This window comes from Dreissena polymorpha, chromosome 6, assembly GCF_020536995.1.
Source record: "Dreissena polymorpha isolate Duluth1 chromosome 6, UMN_Dpol_1.0, whole genome shotgun sequence".
Taxonomy (NCBI): domain Eukaryota; kingdom Metazoa; phylum Mollusca; class Bivalvia; order Myida; family Dreissenidae; genus Dreissena; species Dreissena polymorpha.
Genome location: NC_068360.1, coordinates 43,288,319 through 43,303,967, shown reverse-complemented (window position 1 = coordinate 43,303,967; position 15,649 = coordinate 43,288,319). Strand labels below are relative to the sequence as shown.

At 39.3% G+C, this 15,649-nt stretch overlaps 1 protein-coding gene across 3 annotated transcripts in view; it reads left to right on the top strand.

Annotated features, from left to right (window-relative positions):
• Nucleotides 1-15,649, top strand: part of LOC127836331 (E3 ubiquitin-protein ligase TRIP12-like) — a 66,385-nt gene that overhangs the window by 43,066 nt on the left and 7,670 nt on the right. For all 3 annotated transcript variants that reach the window (XM_052362911.1, XM_052362912.1, XM_052362913.1), the window contains 7 exons: nucleotides 786-934; nucleotides 2,204-2,357; nucleotides 2,884-2,982; nucleotides 3,270-3,384; nucleotides 5,035-5,189; nucleotides 5,787-5,951; nucleotides 7,751-7,915. In XM_052362911.1, coding sequence (XP_052218871.1) covers nucleotides 786-934; nucleotides 2,204-2,357; nucleotides 2,884-2,982; nucleotides 3,270-3,384; nucleotides 5,035-5,189; nucleotides 5,787-5,951; nucleotides 7,751-7,915 — 1,002 coding nt within the window. The remainder of the gene's footprint in view (nucleotides 1-785; nucleotides 935-2,203; nucleotides 2,358-2,883; nucleotides 2,983-3,269; nucleotides 3,385-5,034; nucleotides 5,190-5,786; nucleotides 5,952-7,750; nucleotides 7,916-15,649) is intronic.

Below are 15,649 nucleotides of genomic sequence, written 5' to 3'. Positions count from 1 at the left end.
GCATGCCTTCAACAGATACTGGGCCACTGTGTATGAGGTATGTATACTGCATGCCTTCAACAGATACTGGGCTACTGTGTATGAGGTATGTATCCTGCATGCCTTCAACAGATACTGGGCTACTGTGTATGAGGTATGTATACTGCATGCCTTCAACAGATACTGGGCTACTGTGTATGAGGTATGTATACTGCATGCCTTCAACAGATACTGGGCCACTGTGTATGAGGTATGTATACTGCATGCCTTCAACAGATACTGGGCCACTGTGTATGAGGTATGTATACTGCATGCCTTCAACAGATACTGGGCCACTGTGTATGAGGTATGTATACTGCATGCCTTCAACAGATACTGGGCCACTGTGTATGAGGTATGTATCCTGCATGCCTTCAACAGATACTGGGCCACTGTGTATGAGGTATGTATCCTGCATGCCTTCAACAGATACTGGGCCACTGTGTATGAGGTATGTTTCTTGCGATAACTTAAAATTTTCTTCATTTTTTTTCATGAAACTTGAAACATTGATAGAAGGTAATATGGAGATTATGCACGCCATTTCATGTTGTTCCTACATCAAGAATTCTGGTTGCTATGGCAACAAATATAAAGACAAATTCTGACAATGGTGGAGATTCAATGTTTGGGGACCATCTCGTTATTTCTCATAATATTATGCAAATATTCATAAAAGAAAAGTGCATAACAGTTGTGTGTACCTATGGATTAGCTGAGTTCTGAATAATGTTTATTTGGATGCACATTGTGCTTTCCTCACACAGGTACCCTCGTATTATGCAAAACCAGTGTTGGGGAAGTCAGATTTCGTGAGCTCCAAGTTGACAGCAAAGGCAAACCGCCAGTTGCAGGACCCCCTTGTGATCATGACAGGCAACCTGCCCTCATGGCTGGCAGAGATTGCGGCTGCCGCGTAAGTCTTCAATACTTTACAGGGGTCTCACTTCTCCTGCTGTCGTCTGATTCCTTCTGTTCAATATCGAGACGGATAAATAAATCCTCCATTTTTGTGCCCCCGGATCGAAAGATCGGGGGCATATCGTTTTTGCCCTGTCATTATATGTGTGTGTCCCAAAGCTTTAACGTTCGTTTAAGTTTGGTCATAACTTTTTTTGAATATTGAAGATAGCAACTTGATATTTGGCATGCATGTGTATCTCATGAAGCTGCACGTTTTGAGTGATGAAAGGTCAAGGTCATCCTTCAAGGTCAAAAGTAAACAAATACAATCCAAGGGAAGCAATAAGCTTTAAAGGGAGATAACTTCCAAACCTGCCAAATGATACATTGAAATTTTATTTCAAAGCGGCGCAATAGGGGGCATTGTGTTTCTGACAAATACATCTCTTGTAATATAATAGTTAAACAAATACTTTTCAATTTTGCTAAATCTATTTCAAGACTCTGCCATTTTACTGAGGCCTGATCTAAGGTGGTGTGATTTCTCCATGCTTCAGCTTATTTCTTCCTGCTCAATACTAAGACTGCTCAACAAATAGTTTTCAACTTTGCTAGATTTATTTAAAATTAAGATGTTAAGGGAACCCTATTTGGTAGGTTTTATCCTCAGATGTTTCAAAATCAACCCCCCCCCGCCTTAAAAAAAATTATTCTATACTCGAGCAGTAGATTTTTATTGTAATTGTCTTTACTCTTTGATATTTATAAACTATGTATAATCTATTATCAAAGTGATTTGACAAAGTGAAAATGGGGGTAGTCAGAGAACGTTAGAACAGTTAACATCATAATCTTAGTTTCTTCTTTGTTAAGCATTATTTTCTTATATTGCAATAGTACATAATGAGAGTTGGTTAATCCAGTTCAAGGTGTAGGTTTTCTTCCAAAGCACATCTTATATACAAAAGTAGATGGAAATATTAAATGCATTACCAATATTGTTTACCCTTTCCCCCGTAAGAAGCGAAGTAAAATTGGCTTTTGCAACCAACTAAAAACCAGAACAGCCTGCGAGTAACTTGCAGTCTGATCAGGTTTTATGCTGTTTGCTGCTCATCAGTATCTAAGGTTTGGAGATAAAGCCTTTAAAACTTTAATCTAGTAAGAGAGGTCTTAAATCAAATATAACGTTCTTAAGGATTACAAATGCGTGAAAATAGGTATCTAAGTTGTGAAGGGTTAACACTGCCATTGCATGTGTTCACATTGTGGCCTGTTACAGCCCATTCCTGTTCCCGTTCGACACCCGTCAGCTTCTGTTCTATGCGACAACGTTTGACCGTGACCGCGCGTTGATGAGGCTGCAGGACAACTCACTGGACACGTCAAACAACGACTCCAGCGAGAGAGTTGCTCCCAGGCTAGATAAGAGGAAGGTCTGTGGGTTTGATTGCTGTTTTATCCACCGCCAAAGGTGGAGGGATATAGAATTGGCGTTGTCAGTCAGTCTGTCAGTCCGTCGGTCCGTTTGTCATAAAATTACTTTTTTTGGCAGGAGATATCAATTCAACAATTTTGCTTGTTTGTTTTGTATGTGCATAATTTAATGTTCTCCATAACAAATAGCATACATGCATGCATGTATATACCTGCATACAAACATACAGACACATACATACAGACTGACAGACATAGGTCATAAAGGCTTGTTGTATATGCTTGAGAAATCAAAATGCTGCTGCTAAGAAGTGAAATATATTTACTAAAATATTTGTGAACAATCTTTATCAAACAGACATGTCCTGTGTGAAATGTGAAAAGAGTTTGAGTTTGATAATAATATTGGAGTTAAGAATAATATGTATTCCTGTAATGAACATAATTTCTATTTTATTTTGGAAAATGGTGTAATTTACTATAAATATATAGCATAATTCTCAGTGCGCTCATGTTGTTTTTCAGCGAGTTGTAAATCGCACAGATTTGCTCAAGCAGGCTGAGAAGTTGATGGAAGACCTTGCCACCTCGAGGGCTATGCTGGAGATACAGTATGAAAATGAGGTATGAAAGGGGCTTCACAATTACAATACAAACAATGGCATAAGCTGCGTTAATAAATGAATGAGGAATATTTATTTATTGTGATTTGCATTTAAGTATGTTTTATGATTTATCATGAACATTGTTTTTGTAGTGCTTCATTCCTTCGAATATTTTTTGTTTTGCTGTATTGTTAGTTAATCATGAATTTAATTTGTCAGATCAGCAGTTTTAATCAGATTCAACTATTCATTTACACTTTTAATGAGATTGAAATTCAAGTTTCCCAATCTGTGTTTGTGTTTCAGGTTGGCACAGGCCTTGGTCCTACACTGGAGTTTTATGCCCTTGTTTCCAAAGAGTTACAGAAGTCTGACCTTGACCTCTGGAGGGGCGATGTCGTACAGGAGAAAGATGCTTCAGGTAAGCAATATAATAAAACTGGGCTTAATCCGTATCTGGATTGCATCTAAGACTTGTTGGGACACTCGTGTCTGTTTTCTCAGTAGAACCAGTCCTTGGCATCTTCATAGGATCTTTAGAAAGCTGATAGTGTGGATCATATGTGTCTTGTTCTGAGAAAACTGGGCTTAATTCATATGCGTAAAGTGTCGTCCCAGATTAGCCTGTGCAGTCCGCACAGGCTTATCGGGGACGACACTTTCCGCTTTAATGGCATTTTTAGTTTCAAGGAAGTCCCTCCTTACCGAAAATCAAGTTTAGGCGGAAAGTGTCGTCCCTGATTAGCCTGTGCAGTCCGCAGTCTGGGACGACACTTTACGCACATGAATTAAGCCCAGTTTTCTCAGAACAAGACACATATTGACAGTCTTGTTCTGTGAAAACAGGGCTTAATAATGTCTATGCATAAAGCATCATCCCAGATTAGCTTGTGAAGTCTCTACAGGCTTATCAGGGATGAAACTTTCTGCTTCTATGGCATTTTTTTATTTAAGGTGGTCTATTGTAAATGAAAAGCCAGTGTAGGTGTAAAGTGACGTCCTGGATTAGCCTGTGCAGACTGCATAGGTAATTTGGGACACTTTACCCACGTGCATTGAGCCTAGTTTTCCAAGAACATGACTCGATGGATTCATAAAGGTCTGTGCTATAATATTAAGTTATCAATCATCAAAATAAGCAATCTGACCAATTATTTCATCCTTGTTATAACTTTTCTGTGAGTAATGTGCATTGTTTTATCTTGAATATCATAACAGATTGACTTCTCTTTTTATGCCTCCGGTAGGGTGGCATATAGCAGTTGATCTGTCTGTCTTTCAGTCAGTCTGTCCGTCCATCCGTCCGAAAATTTAAACATTGGCCATAGCTTTTGAAATATTGAAGATTGCAAAATGATGTTTGGCATGCATGTGTATCTCATGGAGTTGCACATTTTTGAGTGGTGAAAGGTCAAGGTCATCCTTCAAGGTCAAAGGTAAAAAAAAACAAATCCAAGGGAAGTAACAAGCTTTAAAGGGAGATAATTTCTATTTATCATTTGGCAGGTACAGATCATTTTTACAAGGGAAGTAATATTTTTTTAAGGGATATAATAAAAACCAAAATTTTTAAATCAAAGCGGTGCAGTAGGGGGCATTGTGTTTCTGACAAACCCATCTCTTGTTAGAATGGATATTGTGTGTGAGTAGACACAGAGGTGTGATTTATTCTCCTTTCAGCTGATTTCTTCCCATTAAATGTTTAAATAAATTTTACAAATAGTTATTAACTTTGCTAGTTCTAAGAATTTTATCGAACCCTGTAAGGGTGGTAGGGCGTTTTCCTTTCCTTAGTTGGTTCTTAAATTACACCCCTGCAGTTACATTCATGCATAGATGGTAAAAAATATTTCATTGTGTCCTGTAAGCAATGTAATGGGTAACCAGAATGTGTTTTCTCCCCAGCGATTTTTTTCCTTCTTTACAAAATACCTGTACATGGCACTTTTCCAGTCAAGGAAAAACAACAAAATTCATAATTGCTGTCCATATTATGTTTCCCAATGGGTGGTACAGTGCTGTTCTCATTTGGGAAAATAATTGCTGAAGATTCCGTTACTGTGTTCTGTAGGCAATGAGACGGGTAACCAGTACGTGTTCTCCCCCTGCGGGCTGTTCCCCAAGCCCCTGGCTCGCAACACGAAGGCCGCAGTGGTCAACAAGATGAAGGCCAAGACCAAGTTCCTCGGCAAGCTGATGGCCAAGTCCCTCATGGACTCCAGAATGGTACACCAGTTGATACATATAACCTTGTTCTGGGAAAACTGGGCTTAATGCATGTGGGTAACGTGTAGTCCCATATAAGCCTTTGCAGTCTGTACATGCTTATCAGGTATGACACTTTCACTTTTATGGAATTTTTCATTTAAAGGATGTCTCTTCTTAACAAAAAATCCATTGAAGGCTGAAAGTGTAGTCCATGACAAACCTGTGCTGACTGCACAGGCTAATCTTGGACAACACTTAACTCACATGCATTAAGTTCAGTTTTCCCTGAACGTGGCTCAAGTGATGTAAATCATTATATACATTAACATCTTCTGACTCAATAAGGAAAATTAAAGAAAGTAATTTAGGTGCATGTTGTGCATGGTAAAAGTCTTCATGAATATTAATATCATGACAATCTGGGAGTGGTGAAATGCAAAAGGGGCTAGTAGAAATTTAGAAGACATCTGTACACTGTTTCTGGTGAAACCTGCTTATTGCATTATTATTAGATGGATGTATATCTTAAATTAATATGGAAATAGGCGTTTGAGGTTTTTCTTAACCTAGACCCATGGATGTTATTGATGACCATTTTGTGCCTGGTGTTTTCAGCTGGACATCCCGTTGAGCGAGGTGTTCTACAAGTGGCTGCTGGGCCAGGAGCACAGCCTGACCTCCAGCGACCTCCAGTACCTTGACCCCGTACTCTCAAGGTCATTCAACCAGCTGGAGGAAGTGCTCCGACAGAAGAAGAGGATACTGGCCGACAAGTCTCATGTATGTAGTGACCTAGAAGTAATATGATGAGGATATTGCCCGACAAGTCTCATGTATGTAGTGACCTAGAAGTAATATGATGAGGATATTGCCCGACAAGTCTCATGTATGTAGTGACCTAGAAGTAATATGATGAGGATACTGGCTGACAAGTCTCATGTATGTAGTGACAAGTCTCATGTATGTAGTGACAAGTCTCATGTATGTAGTGATACTGGCCGACAAGTCTCATGTATGTAGTGATACTGGCCGACAAGTCTCATGTATGTAGTGATACTGGCCGACAAGTCTCATGTATGTAGTGATACTGGCCGACAAGTCTAGTGTATGTAGTGATACTGGCCGACAAGTCTCATGTATGTAGTGATACTGGCCGACAAGTCTAGTGTATGTAGTGATACTGGCCAACAAGTCTCATGTATGTAGTGATACTGGCCGACAAGTCTCATGTATGTAGTGATGCTGGCCGACAAGTCTCATGTATGTAGTGATACTGGCCGACAAGTCTCATGTATGTAGTGATACTGGCCGACAAGTCTAGTGTATGTAGTGATACTGGCCGACAAGTCTCATGTATGTAGTGATACTGGCCGACAAGTCTCATGTATGTAGTGATACTGGCCGACAAGTCTCGTGTATGTAGTGATACTGGCCGACAAGTCTAGTGTATGTAGTGATACTGGCCGACAAGTCTCATGTATGTAGTGATACTGGCCGACAAGTCTCATGTATGTAGTGATACTGGCCGACAAGTCTCATGTATGTAGTGATACTGGCCGACAAGTCTCATGTATGTAGTGATACTGGCCGACAAGTCTCGTGTATGAAGTGATACTGGCCAACAAGTCTCATGTATGTAGTGATACTTGCAGACAAGTCTCATGTATGTAGTGATACTGGCCGACAAGTCTCATGTATGTAGTGATACTGGCCGACAAGTCTCATGTATGTAGTGATACTGGCCGACAAGTCTCATGTATGTAGTGATACTGGCCGACAAGTCTCATGTATGTAGTGATACTGGCCGACAAGTCTCATGTATGTAGTGATACTGGCCGACAAGTCTCACGTATGTAGTGACCTAGAACTAATATGATCCTCTCTCTGGGAAATTGTTCACAAAACTTCACAGGCTAATCAGGGACAACACATTGTGCCTAGATAGATTTTCATTTAATGTTCTTAAAATAATAACATTCATTAACCATTTCCTGCTCAAATACGCATTTTTATACGTTTTCGGTCCCTTAGAAAATAAAATTACATTGAATACCTTTTCTTGAAGATTTAAGTTTTAAAGGCTTCATTTTGCAATCCTAAGGCTCAGTTGGTAGAACTTTGGACTACAAATCTGAGGATGACAGGTTTGATCCCTGGCCGGCCACAGAATTGTTGTGAGGATTGGTTGTGAAATCCTGTCTATGGCCATTCTCCCCTAACGCTGAGTCAAGTAGGACAGTAAAGTGTCAGTTACTGGCGTCAGTATGTACACTTGGCTTAATGCATGTGCTTAAAATGTTGTCCTAGATTAATCCGGGACAATATTTTCCGCCTAAACTTCATTTACACTAAGAAGTAACTTCCTCTTATTTAAAATACCATAAAGCGAAAATTATCATCCCAGATAAGCCTGTGCGGACTGCACAAACTAATCAGGAACAACACATAGCGCACATAAAGTAAGCCTAATTTTCACAGAACGAGGCCCATATAATGTCAAGGGGAAAGCATACACAAAGTATTTTGGACTATCTTGTTAATATTCTTTATATAAATATAATCTGTCTTCTTGTCCTCAGACTGAGGAGAGTCGTCGGCTGGCCCTAGAGAACCTGTCCATAGACGGCTGCAGCCTGGAGAACCTGGACCTGGACTTCACGCTGCCCGGCCACCCCAACATCGAGCTCAAGAAGGGCGGCAAGGACAAGCAAGTCATACTCGACAACCTCGAGGAATATCTCCAGGTGGGTTTTCTGCCTCTGATCTTTACCCTTTTGTGAACAATCTAGAAGTCATTTTTTGCACAACAATTATTCTTAGCCTAGTTCAGACATGGTATAAAAATTGTTTACAAATGAAGCCAGAAGAGCTGCAAGGAAAAGGCAGTCACAGCGACAACTTTGAGGAATATCTACAGGTTGGGATGCTGTTTCCTTTCTTAACCCTGTCCCGCTAGAAAGCAAAATGAAAATGGCTATATGCAACTATATATGTAATGAAATACACATTACCTGCCAATTTGCACCAGCCTTTTCATGCTTATTTCCCCGCGCCATTTTGCCTCTCAGCTCCTACAGTTAACATTGAATCTTTGCCAAACTCTCTGGAAATGTTTGTTTAGATTTGATGGAGGTCAAGATTTATAACCAGCAAAATTGGGACAGCCACTTTAGAGTTATTCACCCTTGTTTATAATAGAACTGTAGGATCTGTTAAAATAATTTTTCCAATATAATTAATTTTGTTATCTTCAAATTGAGAAAATTTGTAAGTCAGGATGGTCAAGGTTTTGGGTACCAAATATATAAAGGGCCACAATGATGTAGTTGATATGTTTTCCATCTCGTGACCCTAAGTCACTGGTTTGGTCACCACTGAGAAACGTATTTTAACGCATTTGTTATCCCTTAAAAAGTTAAATTTAATTAAAGACCTATCTTACTAGATTCAAGTATTAAAGGCTTCATTTCCAACCCTTAGATACTGATGAGCAGCAAACATATGCTGTTTGCACATAGTCATTTTCACTTTGCCTTAGAGTGGGATCAGGTTAAGAGAATTCCTAAGACATCCAATTTCTGGTTCTTTTCAGGAAACAAACTTTTTTAATATTCTCAAGGTGTTCTTTGCAATCAAGCTAAAATATATTTATACCCCCACAAAGAAAGTTTAGGGGGGTATATAGGCGTGAACTTGTCTGTCTGTCTGTCTGTCTGTCTGTCTGTCTGTCTGTCTGTCTGTCTGTCTGTCTGTCTGTCTGTCTGTCTGTGTCTGTCGGTCGGTCGGTGTGTTGGTCAGTATTAAGTGTCCGCTCTCTAATTATCCCCACGCTTTTTGAAAAGCGTGGGGATATTGTGGTTATCTCCGGCGTCTGTCTGTCCGTCCGTCCTGGACACTATCTCCTCCTACACTATAAGCACTAGAACCTTGAAACTTACACACATAGTAGCTATGAGCATATGTGCGACCCTGCACTATTTGGAATTTTGATCTGAGTCAAAAGTTATGGGGTAGGGGGTGGGGCCAGGTCAGAGATTTTTACTCATTTTTAACCAGGGTTTTAATGTCATAAATACTGACCTGTTATCGTATGCTTATACTTTCCAAGGGGAAATAACTCATCCGGAATTTTAACTGGGAATCCGCCACCTCAAAACCGTAATTCAGGCCAGGTTAAACATAGTGCAATGCAACCTAGCCAAAAATCGGTAACCAACCCTCAATATTCTTTCCGGATCAACCAGGTGTATACGTGTCTTTTACGGCTCTGAATTAAAATATTGTTTTTCACTTGGTTGATTGGGGTTTTGAATAGATAAATTGTGTTATTTATCTTTTTATTTCTCATTCGGATTAATTTGTGTGGATTTAATGGATTTTGTTTCATTATCCAGCGTAGCCGAACAATATTTCGGCATCGCAGTTATATGGATGTCGCCACTTCTCACGTAGGCGTTAATGAACCTACTGGTCATATCGATGTTCTCCATTTTATTATCCCCAGCCAGAGGCGGAGGGATATTGTTTTGGCGTTGTCTGTCCGTCCGGCTGTCCGGCCGGCACTTTTGTGTCCGGAGCCATGTCTTGGAAGTTCTTTGGTGGATTTCATTTAAACTTGGTATGAGTATAAATATGCATAAGAGGATGATGCACGCCAAATGGCATTGTACACCATCTGTTTAAAACAGACTTATGGCCCTTTGTATCTTGAAAAAATGCTTTTTAGTGTCTGGAGCCATATCTTGGAAGTTCTTTGGCGGATTTCATTGAAACTTGGCATGAGTATATATATGCATAAGAGGATGATGCACGCCAAATGGCATTGTACACCATCTGTTAAAAACAGACTTATGGCCCTTTGTATCTTGAAAAAATGCTTTTTACTTTAGGCCCTTTTGTGTCCGGAGCCATATCTTGGAAGTGCTTTGGCAGATTTCATTTAAACTTGGTATGAGTAAATATATGCATAAGAGGATGATGCACGCCAAATGGCATTGTACAACATCTGTTAAAAACAGACTTATGGCCCTTTGTATCTTGAAAAAATGCTTTTTACTATAGGCATTTTTGTGTCCGGAGCCATATCTTGGAAGCGCTTTGGCGGATTTCTTTTAAACTTGGTATGAATATATTCCCGCGCCAGAGGCGGAGGGATATTGTTTTGGCGTTGTCTGTCCGTCCGGCTGTCCGTCCGGCACTTTTGTGTCCGGAGCCATATCTTGGAAGTGCTTTGGCGGATTTCATTTGTGTTATTGTCCTCCGTCCGTCCATCTATCATTATGTTCATCCGTCCAATTTGCACCCATCCTCAAACAAAGCATATGTTGCGGGGGATACCTTGGGCCTTTCAGGCCCTCTTGTTCTTTTAGGAATATCATGTCTCCATTCCACGTGTGATGGTTTTTCTTATGGCATCCACACATGTTGCAGTCACCGAGCTGTAGTTGTATACGAACACTAGTTCGTTTAACTTTCAGGCTTCGGGATAAGCTGTTCTTTTCTCCACTACGACTACAAGGACACTTATGCCTATTAATACTGATAATCTACCGTTGTTTTCCGGTTAACATTATCAGATGACTTCGTGGATGGTCATTCTTCTGCACCAGATATTTCCATTCTGACGCAGTTATATTATACCGGTTTGATCACCGGACATCGGTCACCATTCATCGGTCATATCACCGATCACTGATCACCAGTCAGAATAAGTGATGTCTCATCGCCATCGGATTGGATTTTTTGGCACGATCTTCTTTTCCGAGCAGTGCTTGACATTGATATCAGACCATATGGATTCCACCATTTTTCGGTCTTTAACTGGTAACGTCACCGGTCATATTATGACTGGTCCGATCACCTGGCTACAGTTACCGGTCATTGACCGGTCTGGTTCGGTCACCAGTTACCAATTACCGGTATTCCACTGTGTTTTCATCGGTAAATTTGTAGTATCACTGGTATCGTCTACATTACCTAGTTGTATACCCCTGGCTATGATTGTATTGAATACTATATTTTATGGATTCAACAATCTACATGACTTTTTGTGTTTTTCAATACTAATGTTCTACTGGCGACGGTTACCAAATCATGCTATATCTGTTATTTGTACTTCTATCTCAACCGGCTACATGCAGACTACTGGTCTTGCAGATAGATCGGCTGAAGTGGGCTCGGAGACTAGCATTGAGGTCGAACATTACTATTTGACCTCTATTAATTTATGTTCGAGACCCGAAGGATGAATTGTTTTAACCGCCTTTACCTGTCGGCTACAGACTTTGCAGTCAGTGTCACGGAACAGTTGGGACACATTAATGACGCCAGCAGGATTAGCAAGAGGACATTTTGTATCGACTTCTGCTTTTCTATTGCTCCTACGACAGTGCATATTTTCAAGCTATTGGAATCAACAAGAGTTCTGATACATAGGATTGCCTATCAGATTGACCGCATAGCGGCTACAGTCTTGTAGATGGCTTAGGACCTATTGAACTCAGATCTTAGATCCTAGGATCTGGAGGGACCTCATCTTAAAGTTATTCTTCTATTACACTTCTGGCCATAACAGGCCGTCTTCCTATAACTGCAGGGCTCGAAATTAACACTCCCACACTCGCAAAATGCGAGTAAAAAATACCGAATGCGAGTCAAGTTTTAAGCCACTAGTATTTTTTTGCAAGTAAATAGTGAAAAGAAATGAGTAGGTATAATGCTGCTCGACACATGATCACTAAATCTTAGGTCAATTTATAGAACGCCCAAGAACCCTTATGCGTAAGCGCGCACCTTGTATGTAGACTGGTATATACAGACACGCGGATGGTATTTGTACAAAGGAAGTGAAACAGTCGACTATTCACACATGTTCATTGAAGCGAAAAATAACTTGTCACTTTATTCCCACAGACGGAAATAACACAAAATATACATAATACAAAAGATAAAGCAAAGTTAACCGTTTAGTTAGAAAAAACAGATTTTAAATCCTTCTATGAAAACAGTGAATTAGTGGAAAAAATAACTTAAAATAAGACTAAAACTTGTTATAGATGAAGATGGTCAATCAACCTAATGTGGGCCCTTGTGGTACAAGGAACTGATATCTTTGTATGGTTGCAGAAATAAAATGTGTATACATGTTAAGTACTTTTATTTTGTTTAAATAGAACTAAACTAAAAACCAAGGGTTTTTTATGTTTCCATCAAAATTTGCGTGAATGTTTTTGATTTTGCGAGTTGGTATTAAAGCTGCTCGCAATTTTTTGCAAGTAGAAAAAAAAGTTAAATTCGAGCCCTGCGTAGGTCAATTTATAGAACGTCTGAATACCTGTATGCGGAAGCGCACACCTTGCATGTAGACTGGTATACTTATAGTACAGATACGAGGATAGTATTGGAACAAAGAACGTGAAACAGTTGACTATTCACATTTGTTCATTGAACTTGAACAGACATGGCGTCGAAGCCAAACATAATTAGTTTCTTTTTGCTTACAGACGGAAAAAAAATACGAAAGATGAAGTAAAGTTAACCGTTGATTTGTATTTTGGTGACGTCGCACTCAACACACGATATCATAGCTGATTTTTTTCAATATTTGAAAAGTTTTAAACCCATTAAAAATATCCCAAACTGACACTTAAACTTTGTTTTCTGAGTGAACACGACACACTTATATTCGAAAACAATGCCCTTATGGTCCAAGGAACTGATATATTTGTATGATTGCAGAAATAAAATGTGTATGTTAAGAACTTTTGATTTTGTTTTAATAGTACTAAATTAATGTCCGAACTTTTTTATGTTTCCTGCAAAATTTGCGAGACTGTTTTTGATTTTGCGAGTTGGTATTAAAGCAGCTCGCAATGTTTTGCAAGTAGAAAAAAAAGTTAATTTCGAGCCCTGAACTGGTCGTATTCCTTTCGGAATTCGTCCCGGTTAGAAGTCTTGAAGTAAATGGATTAATCAAGTCAGAATTTAAGACTTCCATGCATTCTACCGGCAAGCATGGACCCGCTTAAGGTTACTCCTAGGGTTTTCACCTTTTTCTGCCATCACACCTCCGATTCTGGAGGTACCACTGTCAATCATATCTCCGTACTTCGCAAATCGATGACTTGCGACCTGTATTATCCAGGATTTTAAAGGCGCCTGTTATTGGTTCAAGAAGAGGCTATATTCTGTAGATAGGTCATAAACTTATAAGTGTTAAACACTGTCCTATTCTACCAATTTTCATGTGTGTTTGGAGTGGGAAAGTTCGGCTTGACAAATGGTTCAGGTCACTGGTCGGTATTTACCGGTCCGGTCACCGGTCCCTCTGCTGAGACGTCTTTTCTTACGTCCGTTTCAGCTTTATTTTTAAGATAATTGTATTAATCTCGGGATTATTCAATGACACAGATTTCCATCTTTTTGTCATTATTTACCACTATTCAGTGGTGTCTAGACTAGAAGATTATCTTGGCAAGAATATAGTTTATTCTACCACAACCTTCCTTACATCTTATACAGATGTGATCAGAGAAGGTTATGGACGATCACATAAAACAACGTATCTTGTTTTTCTCAATTATTTGGTATCTTAATGAATATCACCTGCACATCTACATCTTGAAAAGCTAAAATTCTTTTTAGCTGTTTTTCATTTACAACACATTTTCACGATTCCTTTGTGATGGTTTCAACTATCACACATCGGTCGTGGTTTACTTACAGACACGGCGGTGATCATATTATCACTCCTTGTAACTGGAAATCAGGAACTTATTCGTTCTTTGCAAGAACAACAAATTTTCTCTATCGCCTTTCTCATACCAGGTCGTCTCAACGCCTTGTTTGACGTTTTGTCCTGCAGTTCTTTCTTTCGAATTATTTTTCCGTTGGGTTCAAATAATGTAATTGCGCATGCGCGGCAGTGAAGTTGCATGGTGTACATAGTATATCAAAGAATGTTGTTTATCATCAAACGCTAGTAATTAGCTTTATGAGATCGTATATCGCAGTGTATACCGGTATGCTGAACAACGTGTATAATGCAGTTCACAGAAATCGATCCAGCAGGGTGTGCGATTGTTATACATTCGTCCATTGACATAAACTGGAATATCTTGCCTTTTTGGTGAGTTTTTTGCAATATACTTAATGAACCATGGGATTATGGTTCTACGACGTTTTAAGTCTCCTGTACAATTATTTTCAGGAAACTTCTTCACAGGTCAAATATCATATCTCAGAGAGACATATTTTTACTGTCATACTGATCCAAACCTGTGCCACTACATGTCTGGCCATTAATAACTTTTAGTTATCTCTACAGAAGAACGTTTTTCTGTTAGAGTTTCAATCCTTGTTACTTGTGCAAGGATAATTCCATCAGAACTGTATAAAGGTTCTATGGAAATTCATTTTTTACTGGGTATTCGAGAGCATAGTTATTACCTTAATCACTCTGCTAGATACATAGAGGTTTTTCTCATCTTTTTCTTGATGTTAAGAAATTTGTTCTTTTCTTCATCAATGGATAGAGATTATGCTTTCGTATACCTTGTTTTGTGTAAGTCATCGCAACTCTGTGCTGTCTTACCTATTTTGGAACTGATCCAAACTATGGAACATCAACACTTATGTTTTTCGTTCCTTTACCTTTTTAAGCGGTTTTGACTTGTGTTTCATGTTGGGATGCTTAATGAGCTCCCTATGAACCTTTTTCATCAGGCTTATTAACAGTTCCAATATAATTTTAAGACGGTTTTCCTTCTTATTATGGCTTTTACCATAGGGAGAAGTGAAATTCATGCTTTTTCTGTTGAATACGACCAATTCCAGTTGGATCTATTGTCGATTTCACTTTGTTGTGTCAGCCAGGATTCCTTGCTTAATATCAAGTCCTCTACATGGCTTCTACCTTCAAGTTTCCAAGTTTTTCTTAAACTGGTAGTCATGAAGATGAGGATAAACTTCTTTGGGCAATCAGGGCTTTGAAGTTCTATCTCAGCAGTGTTAGTCCGAAGTCCATTCGAGGTTCTCAAAAGACACCCTTCATTTCCCCCAAAAAGGGGGGGAGATGTGTCTGCAGCTTCTATTTCTCGGGGTTAGACCTCGACTAAGGAAAGTTACTCCTATCTAAGGATTCATTCCTTTTTAGGATCTGACCGCATGAATTAAGAGCTCTGTCTGTTTTGTGGGCATATGTTAATCACACCCCACTTTTTGACGTGCTCTAAGCTGTTTACTGGAGGAATCCGACCACCTTTGTCATCTTTTTATCTTCGTTTTCTGAAGTGCCAACAATACAATTTGTATATGTTTGGGCTTGTTGTGGTTTCACTAACGGTAGTGTCTTCTTTACGACATATACATATTACTCTGTCCGAGAAGTCATTATTATTACCGTTTTAACGAAGATTACTTGATATCATTAGCTGATAACCCTGTTTATGGATTCTACTGTGTTGGGAAAATATATACGA